The sequence below is a fragment of the Manis pentadactyla genome, chromosome 4, assembly GCF_030020395.1.
Source record: "Manis pentadactyla isolate mManPen7 chromosome 4, mManPen7.hap1, whole genome shotgun sequence".
NCBI lineage: Eukaryota > Metazoa > Chordata > Mammalia > Pholidota > Manidae > Manis > Manis pentadactyla.
Window position 1 is genome coordinate 182,865,443 of NC_080022.1, and position 27,979 is coordinate 182,893,421.

The 27,979-nt window shown below is 43.8% G+C and overlaps 3 protein-coding genes across 7 annotated transcripts in view; 1 reads left to right on the forward strand and 2 right to left on the reverse strand.

The window, feature by feature from the left end:
• Nucleotides 1-761, reverse strand: part of SLC39A11 (solute carrier family 39 member 11) — a 382,305-nt gene extending 381,544 nt beyond the window's left edge. The window contains exon 1 of one of the 2 annotated variants that reach the window (XM_057501668.1): nucleotides 604-761. The gene's annotated coding sequence lies outside the window, so the exon portion shown is untranslated. The remainder of the gene's footprint in view (nucleotides 1-603) is intronic. The other variant, XM_057501669.1, reaches the window with a different exon arrangement.
• COG1 (component of oligomeric golgi complex 1) lies at nucleotides 152-12,500 on the forward strand. 3 transcript variants are annotated; one of them, XM_036900195.2, is made up of 15 exons: nucleotides 152-501; nucleotides 3,187-3,431; nucleotides 3,569-3,750; nucleotides 3,885-4,055; nucleotides 5,648-5,804; nucleotides 6,348-6,558; nucleotides 6,928-7,719; nucleotides 8,296-8,442; nucleotides 8,929-9,090; nucleotides 9,919-10,046; nucleotides 10,497-10,605; nucleotides 11,000-11,109; nucleotides 11,186-11,264; nucleotides 11,717-11,753; nucleotides 12,308-12,500. In XM_036900195.2, the coding sequence occupies exons 1-14, from the start codon at nucleotides 193-195 to the stop codon at nucleotides 11,717-11,719; spliced, it is 2,805 nt and encodes a 934-aa protein (XP_036756090.2). In that variant the 5' UTR covers nucleotides 152-192; the 3' UTR covers nucleotides 11,720-11,753; nucleotides 12,308-12,500. The 3 variants fall into 3 exon arrangements, with proteins under 3 accessions (XP_036756090.2, XP_036756089.2, XP_036756088.2); XM_036900194.2 differs by having other exon boundaries at nucleotides 11,717-12,500; XM_036900193.2 differs by lacking the exon at nucleotides 11,717-11,753.
• Nucleotides 11,362-27,945, reverse strand: FAM104A (family with sequence similarity 104 member A). Of its 2 annotated transcripts, none has more exons than XM_057501670.1 (3): nucleotides 27,548-27,679; nucleotides 23,291-23,390; nucleotides 11,362-13,728 (listed from the first exon to the last, which is right to left on the reverse strand). In XM_057501670.1, exons 1-3 carry the CDS (start codon nucleotides 27,610-27,612, stop codon nucleotides 13,501-13,503), a joined length of 393 nt encoding a protein of 130 aa, XP_057357653.1. In that variant the 5' UTR covers nucleotides 27,613-27,679; the 3' UTR covers nucleotides 11,362-13,500. The 2 variants fall into 2 exon arrangements, with proteins under 2 accessions (XP_057357653.1, XP_036756091.1); XM_036900196.2 differs by having other exon boundaries at nucleotides 13,099-13,728; nucleotides 27,672-27,945.
• Nucleotides 27,946-27,979: the final 34 nt, after the last annotated feature.

Genomic DNA, 27,979 nt, shown 5'->3' on the forward strand with positions numbered 1-27,979 from the left:
GACGAGCCGCAAGCCTTAGCGATCAGCCCACCCACAACCCCACTTTGAAAAAAAATACCGCCCCTTTCCGCCCGGAGGAGTCCGAAATAAGCATGGCCCCAGCGGGGCGGAAGCGCTTCCGCCCCGAACCAAGATGGCCGCGGGGCGGGGCGGCCGGCGGAAGTGGCCCGTCGGAAGACTGAGCGGTTCGCTATGGCAGCGACGGCCACGTCCTCGGCGCTGAAACGGCTGGATCTGCGCGACCCAGCGGCGCTTTTCGAGACACATGGAGCGGAGGAGATTCGCGGGCTGGAGCGCCAGGTTCGGGCCGAGATCGAGCACAAAAAGGAGGAGCTGCGGCAGATGGTGGGCGAGCGGTACCGCGACCTGATCGAGGCGGCCGACACCATCGGCCAGATGCGCCGCTGCGCCGAGGGGCTGGTGGACGCCGTGAAGGCCACCGACGAGTACTGCGCCCGCCTCCGCCAGCCGGCCGCGCCCCGGCCTCCCCGGGAGCCGCAGGTCAGCCCCGGACCCCGCTCCCTCCCAGCGGGCCCGCCTCCCCGGTCCTCCCACCGCCGCGGGCCAGCTCCCAGCCCCCGGCCCCGCCGGAGCCTCGCCTACCTTGGGGAAGAGCCCGCGGTCCTGGTGGCCGCCCCTCCTCGGGAGGACGCGGGCAGGGCAACCCTCTCACTGGCTGCGGTCGGTTCTGAGAGGCCTTGGGCCGTTTCTTCAGGCGTCTCCCCGGACTTCCGGGCCCCCAGTCCCTCGCCTTACTCGTACGTTCCCGGGGCTCTCCCAGCTTTAGATGAGAAGGCCTCGGGTCTCTCGCTAGACAGTCAACTCATTAGCTATATAACATTTCCCGACATTATTCTTAGAAGAGATTTCCCCCTTAACGTTGACTCCTTTCCGCCACCAAGTCGTTCATTCCTCAATCCGATCTTCCCCCCAAGATCCCCACCCTACTCCCAGGAATAATTTACACAACCCCAGATAGCTATTCCACCTTTTGTTGTAGTTGCAGGACATTACTAGCCATCAAGCCTTCATCTTTTTTACAGTGGAACATTTTCATTTTAGGAAACTAAGGTTATTCAATCAGGTTATCCCTAAGTGTTCTTTCCAACAAACACTAATGATCGGACCTGCTGTGTTAGGATACGGCACTAAACACAGCCTAATATTGGTGCAGCATTTTGTGTTCCTAAAGAATGCTGACTTAGGGATGATAAAGTGGGCAGGGAGGGTGAGAACAGTAAACAAGTAATTTGCTTTTAACATCCTTGGAGACCTTACAGGGTCGTGGAAGAAGAAATTGCAAAAGTACAATTCAGCTCTAGTTTGGAACTTTTTAATACAACCTGAGCTTTAGAAGAATCCAGGTCAGTAGGCAGGACTCCCACAAAAGAACCACAGACGATAACAAAATACTTGCTAGGTTTTGAAATGATACTGCATCCCTCTGTAAGCTGTGCCTTTTGTCAACACCCGTCCTTAGGTGGCCAGTTTTTGCTATAACTGAGTCATGCTTCCAGGTTTATTAAAAAGCTAACTTGTGCTATGCCCCACTTTAGAAATACATTATTTTTATAGTTGTTACATCTGATTTGTTCTCAAACCCACAAAAATTTTGAATACTTTCAGTTCAAGGCACAAAGAAGCAAAGTCCCCCAATTCCTGCTCTGAAGGAGCTTATGGTCTAGTTGAGGAGTTAAATTCATGGAAAATTGATGAGAAAAATGTAAATAATTTGGAATAGCTGTAGAAAACAATTTAGGATAATGGGTGATTGATTACCCAAATAATCTGTACATTTACCGTAAGATTTCTGTAGGAAGTCACTCCAGACTTGGCTCCTTCTCAGTAAAGGAGGACCCTGAAGGGCAGGTGAGGTTTGGAATGTGGGTCTGGAATACATGAAGACAATTAAAAGCAGGTAATCAATTTGATTGCAGCGGGTTTTCTCAACTTTGGTGCTACTGACATTTTGGGCTGGGTCATTCTTTGTTGGTGCAGCTGCCCTGTGCATTGGAGGGTGTCTCTAAGCATCCCTGGCCCCTACCCACTAGATGCCAGTAACAACCCCCTCTCCTCTTCTGATAGTCAAAAATGTCTCCAGATATTGCCGGGGTGGGGGGCTGAAATCACCTTCCTATGCCACACATGAGAACCAGTGGACTCAAGAAATTAGTGGAAGGGCAGGAAATCCTTGACAACCAGACTAAGAAGATACTAAGCTGTGAGGGACCCTTTAGAAAAGAGCAAAGATAAGTCTAAATGGCCTTTGAAGAAGGTTAATCTGACAGCAGAGGAGGAGGAGAGATTGGTGGGGGTAGAGAATGAACACAGCACATGTGAGATATTTTGGATTAATCTAAGTTTGAGATGGTAATGACCTGCATTACAATCATGGAAGTGGTTGGTATCAGAAACTTAGATAGTGGAGATCAGCAGAACCATCGGAAGGATGTGAATTCCCTGGGGATTTGGAGCAGAGCAGTGGTACACGCTAAGTTACATAGGGCAGTCAGATGACTAAAATTTTTGGCAGGAAGGTAAACTTAATTTTAAAAACACTGATTATAGAATGGCAAAGACACTTAGCAGGCAGCAGCAGAAAAGGCTCGATTAGGACTCGGGAGTGATGAGGACTAAAAGGTGTGGTAGTGTGGTGTTCTGCATAGAGGTGATGTTTGAGGGAAGAGAATCCTGGAGTAAGGGGCTAGACCAAGCTGAGTAGAAGCATGAGGATTGAACCAGATGAAGATGTGGTGGAAGGTTGGTGAAGAGGAAGAGCCAGCAAAGAAGTCCATGGGGCACTCAAAGCAGCAGAGAAAATGTCAGAAGGCTGAACATCAGAAAAGGGAAGGCGGAAGCTCCCTTTAGTGGTCCACAGGGCTCCGTGCTCCTAAGACGTCACAAGATCACTGATAGCCAGATGTGAGGTGACGGGAGTAAGTTTGCCTCTCCGTGGGACTGAGCAAAGACGCACGCAGCTGGTAGGAAAAACCAGTGGGACTGGCCGGCATGCCTAACTGCAGGAATTAGACCACACTGAACTCTGATACCTCACTGGGTGGCATTGAATCAGGCTTAATAAAAGCTCTGTACCCTAAAACACCCCCACATGTCTCTCCAAACCTGCCCAACACTGGCCTTGCTTTTGTTTGTTCTTCTGATCTCATCCTATGCCTTTCCCTGCAGCCGCAGCAGCCATCCCAGGAGAAGTTCTATAGCATGGCTGCCCAGATCAAGCTCCTTTTAGAAATTCCTGAGAAGATCTGGAGCTCGATGGAGGCCTCGCAGTATCTCCATGCCACACAGCTCTACTTGCTGGGCTGCCACCTTCACAAACTGCTGCAGTTGGATCCTCCCAGTTCCCGATACAGCCCCGTCCTCTCCCGGTTCCCCATACTCATCCGGCAGGTGGCTGCGGCCAGCCACTTCCGGTAAGTGCATCCAGTATAAAGATCTGGTAGTGGCCACGCTCCACCACTGCGGTTACAGTGTCTTCTTTCCTGATGTATCAGGGTTTTTCTTCCAAGATGTAGAATAAATTCTCCATTGACTTTTGTCATCTTTCTAGATCAGCCATTCTGCATGAAAGCAAGATGTTGCTCAAATGCCAAGCGGTGTCTGACCAAGCTGTGGCTGAGGCCCTGTGCGCTATAATGCTCCTAGAAGAGAGTTCTCCTCGCCAAGCCCTGACAGACTTCCTGTTGGCCAGAAAGGCAGCTATTCAGAAGCTTCTCAACCAGCCGCACCATGGTGGGTGTGGCCTCTGTCCATAATTTGATCCTTAAACATGGAAGTGGAAGAGGATGAGCTGAGGGAGACTGAAGCATCTGGACTCCATTCTAACTATTCTAAATCGTTTAAAATAGGATGGTTTCTTCCTGTAGGTGCTGGCATCAAGGCTCAGATTTGCTCATTAGTGGAGTTGCTGGCCACCACTTTGAACCAAGCTCATGCTGTTTTCTACACTTTACCAGAAGGTCAGCTGCCAGATCCGTCCCTGCCATGTGGTTTGCTCTTCTCAACACTGGAGACCATCACAGGCCAGCAAACTAGCGGTGAGCTCATAGCCAACCTCTTTTATTTTCTGATTCACTCAACTGGTGGTTAACTGAGCATCTACCATCTGCCAGCTACTGTGCTAGGCCCTGGGGATACAGCAGTGAACTGGACAAATATGGACCCCCACCGTCGTGGAGATCATAGTCTAGTGGTAGAGGCAGATTTTGAACTCACACTACACGTATATCTGTTTAATATCAATACTGGGCATTGCTATAAAGGCCAAGTGCAAGTTGACTTGAGAGCATTGAAAGGAGGGACCTCACCAATGTTACTTTCCCTGGAGAAGTGATATTTAAACTGAAACTTGAATAAAAGTTAGTTAGATGAATGAGGCACAGAAGACAGCTCCAGGCCAAGGGAAGACGATGTGCGAAGGTCCTGATGGCTAGGAGGATGTTCATCTATTTGAAGAACTGAAAGGAAGCAAGGTGAGGCTAAGGGGTATTGGGTGAGGGAAGAGCAGCGTAACGAGATGGGGCCAGTCTACAGGACATGACCAGGTAATGCAGAGCTCTGTGGACTCGGACTTCTGTTTAGGAGACCATTTGGTGGTGGATTGGCTGGTGAGGGTGTGGAAGGGAGGTGTCCAGATTTACTAGAAAAGGAGCTGGCTTGAAAGGGCTGGTGATGTGTTTACTCTTGAAAATACTCTGTTGGAGACAACTGAGACCTTGGAATGGAAATGTGGAGTGGGCAGGCGACCGTGGGTTGGAACAGCGGTGAGAGGCCAGGCTGAAGACATGCGTCTGTGGTCCTCTGTGTATGGCTGTTGTTTGAAGCCACAGGGATGGGAAGGTCATCAGTAAGAGAGGAAGACAGAGAACTGAATGCCTCAGGGAACTCCAGGACGCAGGTCAGACAGAGACGCAGCCAAAGGAACTTGGAAACGAGTAGAATGCGGTGACAGCTGTGTGGTCATTCTCAGAGATGTGGCACTTTGGCTTATCTGCCAGGTAGGGCACCAATTCCTTATTCCCTGGTTTCCCAGAGGTGCTTGCATTTCATACTTATTCCCACTCCTGAAAGGTGAGTATTGGCTAATCGGTCATGGCCTTAAAAAACAAGTACAAGAGACCCCAGACGGCCCCTGTGTTTCAGACTCCAGGGGGTGCTCGCTCGTGCACAGAACACAGTGACTGGGCCCGAGTCACACCCCAGGCCTGGGCCCTGCCTGAGAGCCCCCTGCCGAAAGCTACGGCTCAGCTGACCCGGATGAGTGCTCACTGGCGCTTCCCTTTGCTCCTCGACGGGGGTGGAGAGTGGTGAGGAGGGAAACCGTCACCTTTCATCTTCCGGCAACTGAAGCCCTGCCCTCCTTTACAAAGTCCAGGGCCTCCCAGCACTCAGATCTCCTCTCTCTCCTTCCCCCATTGCTTTCCTTGCTGTCCTTTGCCTTCTTCTCAGCCAACAGGATGACCAGAGTTGGAGGGAAGCTGCCAGCTCCCTGACGAGGGACATATTCTGTGCCTTCTTTCCCCCACTATTTTAGGGGGAAAGCCCAGAGAACGCTAGATGATTTTTGGAAATTCCTTCTAGGTCCGTTTGTAATACGCTTTCAATTACTTCTCACTGGCCTTGTCTTTAGGAAGGGGCATTGGTGTCCTGCAAGAGGAGATGAAGCTCTGCAGCTGGTTCAGACACCTGCCAGCGTCCATCGTCGAGTTCCAGCCAGCTCTGCGAACCCTTGCACATCCCATCAGCCAGGAATACCTGAAAGATACACTGCAGAAATGGATTCACATGTGAGTAGCAGAACTTGCCTGAGCAGGCAGGAACCAGCCATGCAGCCTTGTATGTGGCCACACAAGGGCCAGAGAGGAATGGGCGGGGGGTGGGGGGTGCTGCCAGCCACTCACTCAGCCCCTTCCACTGCCTTCATGGTGGGTTAGCTAGCCTCCAGTGGTGTGGGAGAACCAAGAAGGAATTTATCTTTCAAAATGTCACGTAGAGGATTTTAAATTCTCTTTATGTAAGAGTTCTGCCACTTCTAAGCTTTTATGTAGTGCAGTGGTCTTTAAAGCCCTTCTCTATGGGCTTTAGACTTCTAGATAGATACCTCAGGCAAGCAAGGATAGGCCTGGTGAAAGGGCTACAGGCTCCACACCCCAGTCCAGCCAGTAATGCTGTGTTTATGTATTTTTATAAACACACTGAAATATATACATATATATATATAAATACTGGGACCCAGGTAAGAGGTTTTCAAATAGAGTCCTGCTTTTTCTTAGTAAAGGTGTGAAACCCATGAATGTAATGAAGCTCCCAAAAAAACGATTTTGTTGCAGGTGCAATGAAGACATTAAAAATGGGGTCAGCAACCTGCTAATGTACGTGAAGAGCATGAAAGGTCTTGCAGGCATCCGGGACGGCGTGTGGGAATTACTCACCAATGAGCCCACCAGTCACAGCTGGGATGTGATATGTCAGCGGCTTCTGGAGGATCCACTCTCATTCTGGGAAGATTTGATGCAGCAACTGTTCCTGGACCGATTACAGGTGAGGTGGGAAGTCACATGCTCCAGCTGTCTTACAGCCACTCCTCACGGGATCGTTTGACCGTCTGGGTAGACCGACCCCTGTCACTTCCTAAGTATATTCTTTCCCTGCTGACTCACCCCAGGGTTGGCTCTTCTGGGCAGTGAACCACTGAAGCGAACAGAGTCTGCTAAAAAAGAGACCTGGCCAGTCATGGTCAGAAATGTGTCCGTGTCCATCAGCGATGACTTTGATCTCTGCCGACACCATGCCATCTTCCCAAGCGTGGCGGAGGATGTTTTGACTGCTGGGAGGAATTGCCACTTGGTCCTCGTTTTGAGATTTCCTGAAAGGAGCGGTGATTCAAACTCCTCTCTTATTTTCTCCTAGACCCTGACCAAAGAAGGCTTTGACACCATTTCCACTAGTTCCAAAGAGCTCCTCACTTCGGCTTTGCAGGAGCTTGAAAGCAGCACCAGTCACGCCACTTCAAACAGGCACATCCACTTGGAGCACAATATGTCCCTCTTTCTCTGGTCTGAGAGTCCGAGCGACCTGCCTCCTGATGCTGCCTGGGTCAACGTGGCAAACCGGGACCAGTTTGCCAGCAGCGGGCTCTCCATGAAAGCACAAGCTATCAGCCCTTGTGTGCAGAACTTCTGTTCTGCCCTAGACTCCAAACTGAAGGTTAAATTGAATGATCTCCTGGCTTACCTTCCCTCCAGTGACGCAACACTGCCCAAGGACATGTCCCCCATGCAAGCCAAGAACTGTGCCTTTGACCGGTACGCAGATGCCGGGACCGTGCAGGAGATGCTGCGGACCCACTCGGTGGCATGCATCAGGCACATCATAGACTGCATCCAGGCTGAGCTGCAAAGCATCGAACAAGTGGTGCAGGGGCAGCAGGATGTCCTCAGCGGTGTCAGGCTGCATGCTGTCCTTTTCATGGCCAGACTCTGCCAGTCACTGGGAGAACTGTGTCCCCACCTGAAGCAGTGCATCCTGGGAAAAGCAGGGAGCTCTGAGAAACCTGCAAGGGAGTCTAGGGCTCTGAAAAAGCAGGGCAAGGGGAAACCTCAGGAAGTAATTCCTGTGCAGGCCAAGTGGCAGGAAGTTAAGGCCCTGCTCCTCCAGCAGAGCATAATGGGCTACCGGGTCTGGAGCACGGCAGTTGTGAACGTGAGTGACACGTAAGCCTATGCTGCCCATGCCACCAGCCAATCCCCATTTTGCTTCCCTTTTACCGTATTCCGGGCAGCCAGCCTCAGTAGGTTCTCTCAATAGGAAGGGAATAACAATTCTTATTTATACTTATTTATATATATAGGTATTCTTATTTATATATACAGGTATTTTCACTGGTCTCTGTCAGATTGTTCAAATGTAAAAACTTTTCCATTCATTTTAGCCAAGACTTTATAGACAGAAACCCTGGGTATTTTTCCTCCCAGCTGATAGGAATGAAAGACTTTCTCCCTGGGCAAGGGCCTATTATTTCCTACTCTTCACTCTAAGTATCTTATTTTCTGTAGTCTCCACTGGCATCTTCCCAGGTGACCCCTGACATTTGGAGGGTAGAGTTAGCAACAAAGTTCCCATTGCTGCTCTCGGCAGTTAGCCAGGAGAGTGCTGGTACCACTTGGTGTCCCGTACGTGACCTAAGTAGCAGAAGCTGTCTCAGCATCACTGGTAGCTTGAAATAAACTCTGCAAAGGAGCCTAGTGGCCTGTATGGATATCTGCCTTTTATTACCAGGTTCTGGCTCATGGATTCACCCAGTCATTACTTGCAGATGACGCTGGCTCGGTCCTGGCCATGGCCACCAGCTGGGATGAACTAGAAATTCAGGAGGAAGCTGAGTCAGGAAGTAGCGTCACATCCAAGATCCGACTCCCTATACAGGTAAGAAGTGTTACGGTCAGGGCCGTGGGCCGGAAGGGGAAAACCTGCTCTTGGAGAGGAGGAAGCCTCTAGAAAACCAACGTGCAGCTTCTGAGGAAGAGTTGAAAGTACTGCTTACTTCAGTACTTGTGAATAGTGCTGAAGTACTATTTTGGGGCAGGAGGAGCGGCAAAGCAGACACAGGACCAGGTCAACAGCAGACTGTCCGAGAAGCCAGTCAGTAGTTCTTCCCTCTTGCAGCGGGGCCTCTGGGCTCATTAGAGAACCACCCACCCTAAAGTAAAGAGCAACCTAAAAGACAGTGCTGCCTGCCAGGTCAACCCCAGGCCACCAAGTGAATGACCGCAGATGTCACTGGTACCTGTTAACTGCTGTGAGAGGTCAAGGTCCTGGCACATAAGCCTAGGCAGGGTAACTGGACTCGCTTTTACCTCGTCTCATTTAATCGGTGCAAGTTGGCAACTCCGTGTGCCTTCGTTCTTTCAGCCGTCCTGGTATGTACAGTCCTTCCTGTTCAGCTTATGCCAGGAAATTAATCGGGTGGGAGGCCATGCCTTGCCAGAGGTGACGCTGCAGGAGATGCTGAAAAGCTGTGTAGCTCAAGTAGTAGCCGCCTATGAGAAACTTGCAGAAGGAAAACAGGTGAAGGTAGGTGGTTTTTTTTTTCTTTTTTTTTAATTAAAAACAGAAATAAACACCTTAGCTTTTTCTTGAGTTTGGCCAGTTCACATCAGGGATTCCAAGGGTCAGGGTTACCTCAGCCCAGGCCATCTACTTAGCAGTGGCTTCCAGCTCTGCAAGTTTAATTATACCCACTCTCAAGGGTCAAGCAAGTCTTCACTAAAAAGGTGGTTCAGTACAAGTAGAATGAGAGCTTCAAAGTAAAAAAAAAGACCTGCTTCCCAGCTCCAGCCCTGCCATTGGCATCAGGCAAGTCACAACCCTTCTCGCCTCAGGATCCAGTGTGGTCATGCAGATAAACTGCTTGGGGGACTGTGAGGAAGTTGCAGCAGTTGCAAAGCACAGCCTGTGGCCCTCAGAAGTACTGACATTCAAGGGCTTCTCAGCTCCCAGCCCTTTGCTTCCCTCTCCTCCTAGGAAGCATCCTGCCCTTCGGGTCCATTCCCACTTCTTTAGTAACATTTTAAAAACCAGGACTAACTTCTGATTAAGGAAGTATCCAGGTAAGTCTCTTTCCTTCAAGAAAGGAGGCTTTTTTCATTGAAACAACCATCTATAGCAACTGAGGCTTTTTTTTTTAAGGATTGGGCCTCTCCTGTTTTTAGTTTTGTTTAGACCAAGTTTCTAACATAACCTGTTTTTGTTGTTACGAGATTAAACTGGCCTTACAAGTATAAAAAAAAGCTTCTGCTTCTGAAATAACAAACTGTAACTCAACTAAACATGAAGCTGTTTATTATGTTCACATAATAAGTCATCTCCCTTAATGGGTGGGGATGGGAAATTGACTTGCAGAAAGAAGGTGCATTTCCAATGACCCAGAACCGGGCACTGCAGCTGCTTTATGATCTGCGGTATCTCACCATGGTTCTGACAGCCAAGGGCGAGGAAGGGAAGAGTGGCCGCGGCAAACAGGACTCCAGGTACCCATTCCTCCTGGGGCTTTCCCAGCGCAGTTTCTCCCAAATGCAAACGGCCCCTCTCCTGGGAAGCCACCCAAGATTCAGCCTCTTACTGCACATTAGTTGTGTTTGTTTTAAACAGTTAGTGCTCATATTACCACCAAGATAAATAATGGCCACCTGCTAGATAAACCCCTTGGCCAAGTGTGGTAGGTGGAATCTCATTTCTTCTTTCTGTGGGGGCCCACCAACTGTTGGGTACAATTTGGGCCTCCCTGAAAACGACATGGGGAAGGGATGGACTGGACTTAGATTCACATCAGGTTAAAACCCTTGAGGATTACCTAAGCACTCTCATAGTGACAAGGGCACTAAGTCAGCAATTAAGGAGAATAAATCCAGTTCCAGGATTTCTTCAGCATTAAAATACCGTAAGATTGGTCTTTCTTATCATTGTGATCCTTTTTTCAGAATTGAGAAAGTGGCCGACTACTTCGAAGTACTCATCGACCCGTTTGACCTGGACGTTTTTACACCACACCTCAACAGCAACCTTAATCGCCTAGTGCAGCGAACTTCTGTAAGTCAAGTGAAAAACATGCTCTGTGGGCATGAAGAGCCACAGGCTCAAATTACAAAATAAACTTGCTCCCGCACTTACTACTCCAGGAGGCAGTGTTGGGTGGTGGTAAGACACAGCTGTTTGGTCCTAAAGGCTGAAAGGGGATTAGCTAAAATCTCTCCTCTGAGGCAACCATGATCTGACCTGTAGTTGTAGGTAAGGATTATTAGGGTTTTATCAAAGCCTCAGAAAGTGAATAGAAGAGCTACATGACTGAGATTCTGATCCGTGGGCAGTGATAAAAGTAATTTTGAAGCATTCACACTCAAAACAGAGATGGATTACCAACAAGGGATTCTCTAACCGGCCATGAAAGCCCCAGCCTGTCACTGTGCTGTTTCTCATCTGTCAGGTTCTGTTTGGACTGGTCACTGACACAGCGAACCAGTTCACACCCCGGAGCAGCACCTTCAACTCTCAAGAACCCCATAACATCCTGCCCCTGGCAGCGACGCAGATCAGGTAATGATTCTTGGAGGTTTTTGCCAGACCCAGCTTCCTGTTCGTGCTACTGAAATTCCTTCGTCTTGTCTTGGAGGTTTGGACTTCTTCCACTGAGCATGACAAGCACTCGAAAGGCCAAAGCAACCAGCAGAAGCATCGAAACAAAAGCTCAGGTTAGTGCAGAGAGCAAGGAGCCCATCCCTGTTGATCCTGTCCCCATCTCCCACCAAACCACCCAATTAGCTCCCCTTTAAACAATCGATAAAGAACTCAATGACAAAATGCACTAATGCTGCTTTTAATGGCGGCGCAATGTTGAAGTACAAGGTTTTACTAGCTTGAGCTAATAGAAGTTTTAGAAGAAGCCCATTTACACTGTCAAGTAGCCTCATAAAAGAAATGTGTCTCAGGCTGCCAAGGCTGTAGAAGACACACAGGACAGGACAGAGACTCCTTGTCATTTGCAGTGGGATAAAAGGGTTAATTGCTAGTCCCACACTGTGACTATATTCGGAGAACTTTTGTTTTGGTGATTGTTTCGTCTTCCATTTCTTTCAGTTGGGTGGGAAATGAAGTGTGCTTTCTCAAGTTGTCCATTTTCTGGTTAATATGCCTTTTGTTTCAGTAGGCTGCCACCCATTAGGCCCGCAGGAGTCCTCCTGGTATTTCTGAGTGGGGCTTTGTGCACGTGTGTCTGGAGAGCTCCAGCAGCTTGTCTTCTTACAGCACTTGGCTGTTGTTTGCTTTACTGTTAGACACAATACTGGCTTTTCCATATTCCCTGCTATCAAACCCATTAAGATCTTAAATCCAACATCTGGTTTTCAAACTTGGGAGAAGGTAGTTGTTAAAAAAGTTCTTGCACAAACCATCCACTCCATAAGCGTGGGCCTGTGCTATTAATAACATTTCCCCACAACTTGCAGTTTCTACTCCAAGTAACTGACCTTTAAGCTCTCTCTCCATCAGAGGAACAAACCAAGGAAAGGAGGTACATGTTTACCCTTTTCCTAGAGTCCTTACCTTTAATAAAAATCTCATTCCATCCCGTGTCCTTTTCAAATCTTGACAAAGCACCAAGTCCCCTTACTACAGCTACCCGTGCTGCTGCTGCTTGTGTGTGCCGTGTGGGCTCCGAGTGGAGTGGAGTGGAGGGTGTGAGCAGGCAGGAGGGGTCGGGTAGACTCTAAGGCACTTTCTCTACATGCAATGGCAGGTTGTCCCCCCGGCACTCTCCCGAACAGATGACCTGACGCATCCTGGCTCCTTATTCAGACACCTTGTTGGTGAGGAAGAAGACACGTCTACACCTTCGTTATTCAAACTAGGTTGGCTCTCTAGTATGACTAAATAACATGGGAACATACCCATCTCCCCCTAAATAAATACGACTGCAACATTTCTTCTAACTGTGCCTGTGCTCATTCACTGCTAAGTCACACCAGTCTTTCCAGTTCAGTGGTGGGATGTGGGCCCCAGGTACTGTCAGGGGTTACTTTAAGCATAAAGTGAATCCTTGTCCGAGAGTTTCACAATACTTGTGACACAGACATCAGTTCCAATAGTTCGCACTTGGCCAGCATTTGTCTATGGCCTCATTCTTGACACTACAGGTTGGAATTACCAATGAAATCACGTAAGCTGCTGCTGTAACAAGTCTGTAAGACAAACAGTCATTCCAAATTTCTCAACTGCCAGAACTGAGCCATATTTTCTACTAGTGCCTAAGACGTAGGTGCTAGAAGAGTAATGGTAACAAGTGATCTGGGAATACAAGGATCTGAAAGCCATTCTCTCCAGAAATACAAATACATGACAAAGTGGAAACAGGAGGGTGGCTGCTTCACTTACCAGTCCAACTTGGCTCTGATGTCTGTCACAAAGACAGAGGACTTTCGACAGGACATCTGCATACAAGAGGTAGTATGGTAACGAATTTCAGTGCAAGACTGAAGCAAGCTTTCTATATTTTGGAAAAAAACTTATGTTTTTTTCATGGAAACTAGACACTCTTTACTGGTTTATTGGATTTAAAAAATTGAAGATCCCGCATTTTTAAAAGGCCTTTTTACATGAAGTAAAATTTCTAATTGACATATCTGGAAATCAATCTGAACTGGACAAACTATGGATTCAACACACAGATGAGTTTTCCTCATACCATTACCTCAACATGGATTTGACACCCACCCTCAAAAGAATCCTATAAAAAATTGCTTCAAAGCCCCTTTGAAATTGCAATAGTGCAGCAAAACCACAAGTAAACAACCGCCTGTTAACCTGTTATTTCAAATATAGACGGAAAAGCCAACAGGCATTTTTTTGTGCAATTTTTTAAAACATCTTAAGTTGAAATATCAAATCTGCACAGCGCTGTCCCTTCATAGAAGGCAAGAAACTGCGGGCGCATCATGTGGGAGGCCGTCCTCGGTGCTGTAGGCTATGGAAGTGGGCCTCCTTCAGGGTCTGGTTGATGTGGAAGTAAGGGCCCTGGCACAGTGCAGACTGCTCGGGCCTGGGCTGAGGGGTGTTAGGGCCGGACCCGGTGGCGATGTGGGACAGGCTGCTCTCTGGCCCGCTGGTCCTGTCTGGGCTGTAGACGCCACTGCTGCTCCCACCACTGTCACTGCTGGACGACTGGAAGGGAAGAATGCATCATGATCAGGCTGTTGTTTTCTTAAAAACTTTACTGTGGTTTGATTTACACTATCCTACTTAAGAGTCTTTCATTCAGTTTGAGGAGTACCAGCATCAAAACATATACTGGGTTTTTATGCTCCACCAGGTACATTCACCTGAGATACACTTCATTCAATCCTCACAACTGCCCTGTGAGGCCAAGGACTGTTACCCCATCACACGTCCCTAGGAAGTGGCAGGGTCCAAATTCCAGCAGAGGCCTCCCCATGAACCACATCTTAACTCCTTTACACATCTTTTCTATCTGCTCTTACCAATCATTTCAGTAATTTCCAATAACAAAAGGAGGAAGTTCTCAGCTTCCAAAGGAAAGTATCGGTCATTGGTACAAGGTATTAAAAAGGTCTTCTCATAACAAACAAAATGGTTTCTGGGCACAATAAAAAAACCTGTGACAATTTCATGGTTATAATCTCATGGACATGAAATGGTATTCTCTCAGTGCAACACACAATATCCTGAAAGTCCTCAGTCTACTACTGATAAAGACAGCATGTTTGCAGTTTAATACGTGCATGTACACACCTGTGCACACAAGGCAAGCCTAATTTTTTTTAATGTAACTAACATAACTTTATGTCTTAGTCATCTTCGAGAAGCCACTAAGATCCCTATCACTTTAATCACTCAGAAATCACCTTCCACTGCTAAAAGTCTCAAAAGGGAAGGCAATGGGAAGGATCCATTTCAGAATAAGGTATTTTACAAATTTAACTAAATTTCTAATAAATAATAGCCAAAAAAACTTGGTTAGCAGTACCCTTCTCTATTTACAGCTCAATACTGTACTGGACAGCATTAATGCGTGAGAAAGTTAGAATTCTAATAATTAGTGACCTGGTGCATAATTTTCCAGTTTAGCCCTTTGATGCATCCAATTTACAGTCTCTTACACAAAAATGTTGGTTTTGAAATGTCTTCTTACAACTACATAAAACCTACACAAAGAAAAAAGGCTGGAAAAAAACTGACCATAGTAGTCACGTCAGAGTGGAGGGATTAAATAGTTCCTTTCTTTTTCCTACCCTTTCCTGTAACTTTTTTGCAATGTGGTAATTATGTATTTCCATAATAAAAATAAATGTATAAATACCTTCAGAAGGTTTAAAAGTGATTTTTAAAATACTAGCTTATCCATTTTGATCAAGAAGTTATACTTTATAACATGTACATAAAGTATCTGAAATGGCAGATGAAGCAATTCACAAAAGATACCATTATTAGTAAGACTTAAGCTGAGAATCATGGTCCATAGGTCATTTGGAGCCACTTCAACAGGTCACATACCCCACTGCCCATAAATAGCAGGAAACAACCTATCTTTCTACCAAAAAAACAACTGAAAGCATGTTATTGGGCTGAATGCAATGGCAGGGTCACCAGCACCAGCATGTAAATTAAAGACTTGAGAAGACAAAGCCAGTTCAAAAAAAAACTATTACATAAAAGCCTCTCCTAACCAAGAATGTGACAACCTAGAACTGCGGGACACACATGGCTAAGTACACATGGTAAGGTCTTGGGTATTAAACAAATAGGTTACTATACTAGATAAGAAATCCCCCGCACAGAACACTTTGTTTCCTCTCAGTCTGTTTTCTTTACTGTTTCTCGTTACAGGTACTGTCTGAAAATTAAGGCAAGAACTAGAATCAGTTTCTAGTAAGTCAAGCTTCCTTCTCAAACTACATTTATTTCACACTGTAAATACTGTAATAGCAAAGGTGACACTTGTCTGAGAAAAGGTAAAAGGCCTTATCAACAGGTTAAAAAAGATTTCTGTACAATACTGTAAAAAAGGTGGGGGGACAAATAATCCTACGTTTTCTGGTCAGTTTTTAAAACTTGTATAAACATGGTTTATATCAACTATTATAAAGACATGTATACAAATATTTAGTGTGGCCTGGTTTATGACGGCTAAAAATTGGAAACAACCTAAATGTCTAATAATAGAGAAATTGGTGAAAGTACAATACATGAATTATAACAAATTCTATTGAGCTACTAACAACGATAGAGATGTACACATACCAAGACAGAGTGAGTCTAACACCTTTTCTTTTACAGGTTACAGACAGTATGTATATGTCAGCTGATTTTTTTAATGTTTTCCTTTAATGTATACGTCCATGCACACCAAAAACAGTCTGGAAGGATACATATGCCCAAATACTTAGAATCTGGCCCTTCTATATTTTAAAATATCTTTATCTTCTATAGCTTCTATAGAAAAAGTTTCTTTTGAGGCAAAAAAAAAAAATTATCATGAGTTAAGAGGCCTAAAGGAGCTACTACAGAACAGCATGAGGTCTTCAGTTACTTCTAACTTCCAGACTCACAGGTAAAAACAAAACATCTCTTTCAAATATGCTTCGACTCCTATTTGCTGCCAATTCAGACTAGTCTCCTCCCTATCGGGCAAGCTTCCAGGAGTATCTCAAAATCTGTGGATGAAACAGTGTTTTTCAAACTAAAGGTAAAACCCATTAGTGGGTATCAACGACCATAAAAAAGAAAACAGTGCAACGTGGGAAAGGTAATTGTTCTGTGCAACTTTTCCCGTGATGCACAACTATATTTGCCACGTCCTGGTCAGGAAAATGAAACACTTCCATGGGGCAGGGTCAAAAAATGTGAAAGTTATTGTAATTGGTGGTAATGCTAACTGACAGTCATCAACTGGTCTACTTTATAGGATAAGGGAAAGACCAATATTTCCCTTTTAACCGTAAGGACTTAAAATCAAATTTTAAGTCTCTATCAGTGCTTTAAGATATACACAGAAGTAAATCGTTTTATCTTATAAAACCAAAAACCGTGAGATAGGAAAAAGAAAAAGGGAGGGATGAGGAGGAAGGCAAATGGGTCATTTTTCCCCACTAGTGGAGCTTTTTAGTACTGCTGGGAGGGGAACACTACATGACAGGGCATGGCTTTGAACGTTACACCTGCTAGATGAGCACAGAAGTGTCTACCTTGTACCCTTCCAGGTCTGAAAAGACAGCAAATTCTTCTACCAAAGGCTTGGGACTGAGACAGACCCACCAAATAGGAATCCTATCCGCATGATTCAGATTCCTTAGACAATTTATCCAAAACGACAGTTACAAAGCTCATTTTCTTTTCTGTGAATTTTCAATATAGGCTTAGTGCTGACATCTAACCAGGGTACTTACATGACAAATTTGTATTACACATCAAAACAGAATAAGGTCACAAATGTCAAATAAAACCCCTTGCAAATCCCTATGTGCAAGCACAATAAAATTAAAATGTATGAAGATTCTAACTAACAGTAGTTCTCCAAAATATACAAAGGCAACTCCTAAGAATTCTGTGAAGATCTGCGTGAAAAGGGAGGGGTCTCGATTAGCTCAGGCAACAGTAAAATCTACCAGTGCATCCTTGTAACTGCATCACCCAGGCAAGACCCAGCAGAGAACCATCAAGATACAGTCTATTCTGCGATTACCTGTGGTTTTTAAGAGTATTTAAGTGCCAGGGCCCCACCTCTAGAAAACCTGGCTCAACTACACACCACCATTCCGATGTCCAACCACTGTCCAAACAAATGTTTGTGTGCCTGCAGTGTACAAGGTGGCATTTCACTAGGCTCCATAATCATTCACCAAGAATTTACCAAGCTTAAGAACGCGGTAGCAATACAGCCATTGACAACGATCACACACAGCTACTGCAGTGATAAGACCGTAGCAACAGGTGTGGACAGAACTAGGAGAGGCTCCTTAAAATAAACAATGTCTGAATGGGCCTAGAAGGATGAGGCAGAGTTTTAAAAAGCAGGGTATGACAAAAGTGAGAGAACAGTAAGAGCAAAATCAAAAGGAAATGCTTTGGGAGGAAAAGCTTTTAGTGTGGTGTGGCTGAGTTTCACTGAGACTAAATAAACCTAAGAGGTTATGGCTAGATTATCAAGCACCCCAAAATCTGCAGGAACAGTTTCTGAGCATAGAAGACATGCTCAGATCTGTACTTAGGAGTGAGGATGCTGGGGATCTGTGTGGGATTGGAGAGGCCTAGGGAGACTGAGCAGAGAGAGGACCCTTGGGAAGTTTTCTAACACATCACGCAGGAAAGCAGGCCCTGGAGGACCATGGGAATGTAAACGAGGTGTGTACCTGTCCCGCACCAAAGGGAGATGGGAGGGAGGAAGTGAAGGAGACATCCAGTTGACTCCAAGCATCCAGGACAACACATGGCAATTGTGCTCAGTCTGTGGCTGCTGGGAAAGAGCACTGCTGAGCGTTGAGAAAGGTTTCAGGGGAGTCGAGGAGGATGTCAGAGAGAAAAGGAGGGCAGGCGGGAGAGCACTGGCAGCAGCTGAAGGTAACCAGTAACCGACAGCTGGTGGTACGGGGAGAAAGGAAGCACACTAGGCCGAAGGCGACTCAGCACGAGGAAGATGAGTGTGGAGGGGAGACAGCCCATGAGCAGTCTGTGAAAGAAGGCTCTGCAGAGATGAGAGGAAGGGGGAAATACTAGGAAGACCTTTCAGGAGACCTTATAAAAGGTGGAGCAGAAAGAGAAAAGGCAGAGGGACACTTCACTGTCTTTGGCAGAAAGGAGTATGTATGGTAAGTCATGAAGTTCAAAAAGTTCATTTTCTTAGTCCACAGGGCTCAGATTATACACAAGAGGTAAAGCATTCCTGGCCCCTCAGTGAGGCCTACTTTTAACTTTATTTTCCCAGGGTGTGAAGTCACTTTAAAAGACAACCCATTTATATCCATGGTAGAAACAAAACAACCCTACAGACTATTTCTGCTAAAAATCTTTAGAAAACCCCCCAGGCAGAAATATGAATTACTTGAGTCTCTGTGCTTAATAAAAAGAGAACCACAGTATCTATGTATACTGATTACTGAAAGCTATATGCATTTTCTTAATTGGGAAAAGCAGATCAACAGCATGTTTTATTTTCTTTCAAGTCCCAGTTTCCTGTGGCCTCCATCTCCCCATTCACTGGTGCTTTTAATTTAAATGAGCCTCAAAAAATCAAAGAAATGTCATTCCTGTACACACTCCCTTTCTGGAGTCATAATGAAGTTCATGTTAAGTCAGTTGCAGAATCTGGATTAAATACAAGAGATGATCCTGGTCAAGTCTATGAGAGCATATCTAATGTAAAATTCTGTGTTTTCAAGTGCCCAGTAATTTAAGAGCATTACAGGTCTGCAGATGCCAATGACACCATTAAGATTCCAAACGAATTCAGTGGGCTAATTCAAACCATTTTCTAAATATGCAAGGAAAGAAAATGCAGGTGGTCACTCTTCTGTGTTAAGGGGTAGAGAGCATATCCTTTCTGTATCTCAGTTTTCCTTGAAAGGTATAGTTGGAACACGTAAACATGTTTTAAGTTCCTTCCTAACTGAAATATTATCTGTAACTTCATTCTGTTTTCAACAGGCCAAAAAAGAAAATCCCCACCTATAGAAAAAATGTGTGTTTATGTATCCTCACTATTTAACATTCAGTTTTAATATGAAATTGCTAGCTTCTGGTGCTGTGAGCTGCTGCAATATATTACAAACGTTTCAAGGACATAAACTTCAAGCAAAGTTCCCTAAAACATACACTAAAAATTAGACAAATTTTTGAAAGGACTGTTCCTCCATTTTAAATGGTATTTTTTAGAATTAACTTCAGAGTTAATTTTTTATAGGGTTTTAAACACACAGCCTTAACAATTTTTTGTTAAGAATTTGCCAAAACATTCCTATCTCAGGATATATCTACTGCCCTCCAACAGATTAAAGATGAGAATGGGAAAAACCTAAGAGTTAAGCTACTTTTTAAAAAAATTATGCTATATATCCCTATTGTCATTTAAATTCACTCTATTAAAAAAAAACCACCTAACATTCAGCTAAATCTTATCAGTTAAAACAAATGGACTTAGAGAATCCTAATTTGAATGATACATGGATTCCCTTGGTTCTGTTATTTTTTGTCCTATATCTGCACTCTCACTAAGATGATACTTGGGATTTTAAGATTATGACATCAAATTTTACCCCTGTAGTAGAGACAAGAAAAAGGTTTTATCTCCCTATATTCTCACTCTACTTACTTCACAGTGACCTGAAAATCAAAATCTTGGTAAGTTAAAGATATTTTTAAAAATTGGAGTCTTAGTATTCTAAAAAAGTGCTGCTTTTATGTATTCAGGTAGCATCACTTTTTATAAGATACATACCTATATCCCAGAAAACATATTTACATAGAAACCTCTAGTGTAACTTAAAGATATTAAAACTGAAAAGCAAAAAAAAAAAAGCATTACTCCCACTACTAGTAAAGATAAAATTCAAACCAAAAAGGCCAGCCCTTAAGAGAAAAGAAATAGGTTAAATTAGCTAGTTTTTAATTCCTCCAAATCACTGTCCAAGGTGAGGGGATGTTGTTCAATATCTGATAGGAAGACAGAAACAGATAAACTATTTCTTGCTCACTGAAGAGAAAAACAAACCTGACTTAGACATTAACATGATTCATCTAGAATGGCTTCACAAAAAAAATGTATTCCTATACCAATTTAAAATTGAGATAAAATTGTACCTCAATTTTAAAAATAGTATCCTAAGGCTCACATGTCATTAAAGCAAAATCACTGGAGTTAAAATTCAGTATTCAGTTCAAACACCAACTCAAATTTAGAGAAAAGCCTAGACCTGCAATTCTTCACTTTTTCTTGCTAAAAATCTAAAATTGTTTTCTAGCTGATACCGTATCTTAGTATTTAGCTGGAAAAATATTTTCCAGCTAAAATAAAGGGAGGAAATTCTTCTTCTCTGTTCCTGTGACTCAAGAGGAGTCTAGGACCTAGCTGCCCCGGAATATATTTAGCAAAGTCTCTCAGAACTCCCGTTCCACCTTCTGTGAAACAGCACGTTCCTCGGTTAGTAGTGAGCAATTCAACAGTCAAGCTCTGGGGCTCATCAACCCTGCTTCTTACTAGCTGTGTATCTGGGCAACTGACTAATTTTCTGTGCCCCAATTTTTCTATCTGTAAAGTAGAGATGATAATTCCTGTCACAAAAGGCAGAAGAAAATGCACAAGTGGATTAAAAGTCTCTCTACATAACTAATCTGGCAAGTCCATTCACAGTCTTTAGCTTCATAGTATCTAGGAAAAAAGAGGCATAGAACTCTTTTCATTTCACAGATAACCGTGATTTACTTGTGGCATAGTTTAATAGTTTAACATAATTCAAACACACCTTATTTTCTAGTACTTGCCAATACTATTACATTTAGGAGAGAAAGGTAACTTTTGGAGATTAATTATAATTATACATAATAACTTTAAATCTCTCTTAGAATTAAAACGAATTCCTTCCAAATTAAAGTTCTGCAAGTCAGACAAAAAAGAATTCTAAAAATTTAAGTATTTCAGGGAAAGCACAGGAAATGACTTCTCTTAATTAACTGAGTTAGTTTTAAGGAACCTTACCTTGTTGGCCTTATCTTAGAATTAAAAGATAACATTTTCATTAACAATGTATTTTATTACACAGATTAGTACAATTAATAATCCACTAAAAGTCAATCATTTTATTATTTTCCCTTTTATACACAATTGCCAAAAAGCAGCCAAATGCCCCTAAACTCAGGTGTTTGTGTGCTATAAACACAATGATCTATTCCAATAGTGACGATTCAATTATTCGGGGCTTAACTTTCCACTTGAAAGCTTTTCCTCCGCCTTTAGCTTCTCGAGCCCTCCCTCAAGTTCACTCAGTTCACTCCTTGGTAAGACCAGCACACAGCCACTTGTTCCAAGTGCACCTCGAGGCTGAGATGGATGGTCACAACCCACGAGGCATCTGCAGTGAGTTCAGATTACCCTGACAGATACAAAGCACTTGTACTGACTGTTAATTGGAACAAAGGCAATCTAGTCCATCCTTCAGACTAATTTAATGGTTACAGTGGTTTGACTGCTCAATTTCTTTGAACAAGTAAGAACAAGACACATGAACAGGCTGAATAAACTACATGTTGTTTTCTTCTGTGACACCGATGCACAGGTTTAGAAAGGGAGTGAAGGTCATTTTCTACAAACAGCAGTTAAAACAAAAACTAACAGTAAGGAATCTTACTTAAGGGATCAGAAATGTTTAATTTTTTTTAAATGACAACTGACAATTTATATTCCTGTTCTCAGGCATCACGACTGTAGAAATAGGGAAAAAAGATCAATACAAAGGGTTAGACCTCCTATACTTTGAACTACCGTAACACCATGTATCACAGCATTGATGCTGATACCACAAAAGTAATCACTGCCAACTTTTTTAATGAATAGTCTTGTAATTCAAAAGAATGGAAACTCAATTACTGTCACAGTTTTATCATTTGATGTTCATGGTAGCCTCTAATCGTGTGTTTTCTTTAATCTAGGAGATTCCCCAATTACCACAGTAAACAAAAGCTCAAATTACTTTTCTGTTAATCACAAACTTAAAAAAAGGAAAAAAAAAATCATGAAAGAATATTTTTATAAGATAAAAGCTATAGAAACTCACTTATTAGGATCTATCTGCACTCGTTTATTCACTGTCTCTCAGTATTACCTCTCGGGAGTTACTGTTGTTTCCCCCTTGGGAGGGTTACTTTGGATTTCTGGTAAAGATTGGATATAGGTCAAATCTTATGAAGAACTAATTAAAGTACAAATTACTTTGGTTATACAAGAATTGTGATATACAGAATTCTGCTTTAAGTGACAGGGTTAGGGCTTAGGAATATGCCACTGAGGATTTCCCTGTTAGGGCGACAACTGTTAAGGGCCAACGTCTTCAGGTGTGTAATCTAACAGTGGCATCTCTGCATGGCTGGCCTCCTTTCCCCACCGGAGATAAGCCTTTCAGCTGCACACACCATGGCTCTCCAGTATGCACACTGAAGCACTCTTTCAGGAAACCAAAACTTCAGGGGCTCTTTCTTCCTTCTCTTCTCTTCCCCCTTTCACTCTGCCTTCACAGTAGCTCATTTTAGAACACAATGAAAATGTAAAACCACTCAATTTAGGATTTTGCATACACATACATTTTATTTCCTGAGTGTTCATATAGTTTGTCTTAAAGTGAATGGAAACAACAAAACATACTTGTCTTAAGGACAAATAATTGATTTATAAAGAAAATAAATCGGTTTCTGAAATATGAAATAGGGAGTTCAAATATGGGCTTTCAGAAGTCCATGAAACATCTAATAAATACAAATCTGGCTGGGGGTGCATGCATGCATGAATATATGCAGACACATACTGCTTTGCTGGGGACAGTGTGCAGAGCTTCCTCAAAGGGGCCATGACTCAAAAAAAAAAAAAAAGGCCAGGGGAGTTTGAAACCACTGCAACCAAGTAAGATTACTTTTATTTCTTCAAAGAGTGATTTTAATTGCACAGAAGAAACTGAATTATTTAAGTTAATCAATGAAAACAGCAGAGACTGACCACACTTCCTACCTCTGTGTCCCAGGAATCATGAAAGACAGGGTTTCTACTACTCTTTTTGGTCTGAGGGGGAAGATGGTGGTCTTCTTCACTGCCATTCCTTCTCCTTTTCCTGAAATTAAATCACAAAAAGAAAAATAAAATCCAACAACCAACCTTTTGGACATTTAAAACTGGAAACGATAAGAACATATAAATTTGCTTTCTTGCCTGAGAAAACATAATTCATCAAATGATAACCCAATAGGAAAAAAAGGTTGGAAGGTACACCATCACCAGGCACAAAGAGCAAAAAATATAAAATAGCAGCAAGGTTGAACTTAAATTAATTTGTACAACTAATTTCAAAAAAGAAGCTTGACAATTTTAAATGCCTACTGGGAACAAATAGGAGCAGGAGGACGTTAATAACTGAGCTTTCACACTCCACCTAATTAAGCTTATCTTCTTTCTCCACTTCCTGAAATTACAATTCCAAGTTACCTAGTTTTACTCCTTTCTGTATGACATCTAAGACAGAGCATCTGCCTTTGCCTATTTACCCTTAAAATCCCTATAAAAATGGTGCTCACAGTAATTTATTTTAAGAGGTTCATGCCTTAATCTTTAGTTTTCTTTCATCCCTGATTTTTTTCCCCAATTACCCTATTAAACAAAAACTTAAATATTGTACTCTACATCTTCTGAAGTATTAAATTACTTTTCTGGACGGTCACTGGGAAGTCTACTCTTAGACACATTAATTAAATTATTCCTGCTATATTCACCTAGTATTATGATATATTACTTCACCAGACTGCTATTTTAAGATTGTAGCACAAGCTGCTTAAAATTTTCAGGATTAAAGAAAAATCACACATCTGCTATAGTCCAATGTTCTCAGATGTGCAAAAGAGACAAAATTTGTATATATTCTATTCAAGAATCGGGTGCTGTCAGAAGGACTTCCAAACCCCAGTTCAGAAGACAGAAAATAGAAGTAAATTAAAGGAGCTGTCATTTCAAGTCAAATTGCCTGGAACTGTGCTTTTCAATATGGCAGCTACTAGTCACCTGTGGCATTTAAATTTAAAATCCACTTCCTTAGTCACACTAGCCACATTTTCAGTACTCAAAAGTCACATATGTCGAGTGTCAAAATGTATTGGATACACAGACACAGGGCACTCCAATCAATGCAGAAATTCTACTGGATAGCATTGGCTAGAGGCCAATTTACATATAACAGCATAATCTATTACAATGAAAACTCTTAACGGTTCAAATATCTATAGCTAAAGAGAAAAAAAGCTTTTTGGAAAGCACTGAATTTGAGCATATAGTTACCTTCTACATAGTTATGCATTTTCTGTGTGAGTAGTGTGGCATAATACTGTGGCAGACCCTTTATCCTAAGGTTCTGAATTGAGATCTGGATACTGGAGAAACTTTATCGCCCTGAGTTCAATTCCCTCCCTGTATTCTACAACATTCTGAATAAATCTAACTTCATTAATGAGTATAGGTCTAGTTTAGGCTTGGAATAATAAATAGTGGGTATGTGGTTCTGATAAAGGTTACCAACCTATAAAAAGCTACAGTATTTACCTCATTCTAAGACTCAGTTGTTTATAAAATAAGATCATCATTCTGCTCCCTACCTTTCTCCCAGAAGATTAGATCTTCACATTATTTTGAAGCACTTGGAGGTTAACAACTAGACGAATACCCGGTTTTAATAACCATTAAATGGATGTGCTATTATCAAGACTGAACCAAGAAATTGCTACTTTCATCCTAATATGACCAGAGAATTTTCATGGAAATAACCTACAGTTAAAGAGCAATGTCTAACGGAAGGCCAGATGACACCCAAAGAAAAATTAATAGGAATGGCAGTGTGTTGGTCCCCAAGCTCTTTTATCAGTGTGCCAACAGCTGATTGTGCTTTGGACTGCTGAGTCACTCTAACCAAACTTAGGAGCCTGAGCAAAACTTTACAGTTTCCTCATTTATAATGGGAGATCTATTTTTCCTGTGACAATACATCAAGAAGGTTGAAAGGCAAAAACGCGTGTAAAGACAAAAAGGATTGCCTCGTTCTGCAGATTTCCACTAAATTCTGGGAAAATCCTGTGAAATACCTCTGCCTTGTAAACAGTTGATTTCTAGAGGTACCAGAATTCTTTCTCTGGCCTGCTGAGGTCCCTTTCCTTTGGATGGCACTGGATTAAGAATGAACCCTACCTGTTCTTCATTCTCCATATCCTAGGCTCTTTGTGGATTCCACCCTTGAAACATTCTTCTTTCACCAATGTTGTTCATAATTGGTAATATTATAGCTTCATGGTCAATCCCATCCACACCAATTACAGCTTTCAACATTAATGCTATAGACAAGGTTGTAATTTTAGCAGCCACCCTATAATTGATTATTTTCTCCCTAGCCATCTAGTTACAGATTATTGTCTAGTATCTGTTACTTCTAAGGATGGCTGATTACATCATTTTTCACCATGTCATTTCTTCCAATCTTCCTGTCATCTAGAGACTGAGTATTGAAGAAATCAGAGTATGGAGACTAGTGGTTTTCAAACTTTTTAAAAAAGTAAAAGAGCCCTTTCTTCCTATCAAAAAAATCCCTCAATATACACGAGATAAAGGACTTATTTTAACTAAAGTCTGGGGCTTCCCTGCCACATACCCATCCCTCTATGATGATCCCAGAATACCGTGAAAACACTTTGAAAAACCACCATCCTACCAATGCTTCATCTTAAAATTGGGAAAACAAACCCAGAGAACTGAACTGACTTGGAGATACTGAGGTAGGTGGAGCAGGAGAGCTGGTCCGTCATACTCCACGAGACATGGGGTGAAGAGAAAAGCTGGTAAGAAATTCCATCCAAATCAAAACACTTGTTTTATAGTAATGAAGTTATCGGAAATATGTTTGAGATTATTTGTGTACAAGATAAAAACAATCTGCTAACCAGTATAAGCACATTCAGATTTGTGCACAGCAATGGATAAAATGAATCTTTCTGTACTTTCACACATGTGAGACATCCCAAGAGACTGAAAGGTATAAACTGGTTTTGGAAGGGAAAAAAATGGCAGTCAGATCTGGCTTACTATACCCAACGATCTTGTGCCTAATTCCCGTAACAAGTTGGTAACTGGGCCCCTAATTTCAAATTTAATCCCCTCTTATTTTCTATACAAGGAGGATTTATGGCCTACTCACTACATACTGCTAATCAATAAGCCAATGCAGTTGGGGGAACTGTAGATTTTCTCCATTGGGCCAAATAACCTGAGGATCCTCTCCAGAATCTTAATCCCTGAATTAACTATCACCAGAGCAGGACCCTGGAGAAAGAATGTCAATGAAATTCAGAGCCAATGAAAACATGGAACATCTAGAAAAGATCCAGAATAACCTACCAAGGAAACCCTATTGTGTTAACTTAAGCCTCACCGAGAGTACTATGGAATAAAGGAAAGAGCAGCGAACCTGGAAAGGTCCAGGTAAATCCACTGAGCTCTCCAAATCTGTTTCCTCATCCGAAAAATGAGAGTTGGACTTAGTGATCTATAGGTTTTCACTCCAAACTCCACGATGAGGGATTTTTCTAATTTGAAGTGAAGCTGCTCCTCTTCATTCTGGGGTAACCTAATTCCAACTTTCTTCTCCCCACCTTCTCAGAGAAAAAGGAAGGAGAAAAAAGGAAAGAAATCGCAGCGTGGTCCAGATTCTACTTGGTATTTGTCAAGCCAGCCCAACACTCCTAGGTTAAAGTAGTGCCTTCACACAAAATCCTACCTTCCGCCTTCGGAGCCAAACAGTTTAGAATCCTGCCTGCTCTTAATGCTACATCCCCAAGAGATAGCCCACAAGCCACTTTTGTCACCAGCCCTTCAGTGTTTACAACCGTCCGGGCACAAGTTCTTCAGTCTGACCCGATCCTTCCCTGAGCGGGGTTAAACCCAATCCTTCTTTCTGACCTTGGGGAGACAGGAGCTCCCGCCCCGTCCCTTCACAGACGCCCTAGGGACTCCCTCTCGAAGAACAGACATTCCTCCCATCCCCCCACCCTCCTAAATTTAGGACAGGAAAGCTTTAGGACCACCATCCCTCTTCCGGGACCGACAAGACTTCATTCCAAGTACCGGGAAGATGGTGTGGGGCGAGACCCAGACCCTGGAGACTCACTCCTCCAGGACCCAGGGACCAGGCACCTGATCGCTCGCGCATCCCTCTCTCTCCTCCCGAAGACTGCAGATTACCCAGATGGGGAACCGCAGGCCGCACGCTGGCTGGGACGCCGCTTCGCGCACCCCCTCGGCTCCATTCCCCAAGACACAGCGTCGGGTAAGGTGCTGGATAAGAAAAGGGTCCCTGCGATCTCACCTGGGGCGGAGGCGCTCGCTCATGGTAGCGGGTGGAGGCGAGCGACGCGGAGCCGCTGCACGAGATGAGGGAACAGAGGGTGTTGTGTTTCGGCGGCCGCCACGCCCACCCCCTCGGGCCTTGGCTCTGGCCGCGGCTCTGGTGGACGCCGCCTGCGGTGAGTACCCCTCGGTGGGATCCGTACCACCGCTACTTCCGGCGCCTGCTCCGCGCCCCCCCATCTCGCAGCCGCCGTGGTACCGCCCTCCTGCGGCTGCGCAGTGGCGCGATCCGGCCGCGCCGACCGCTAACCCCGCCCACGGGAAGAG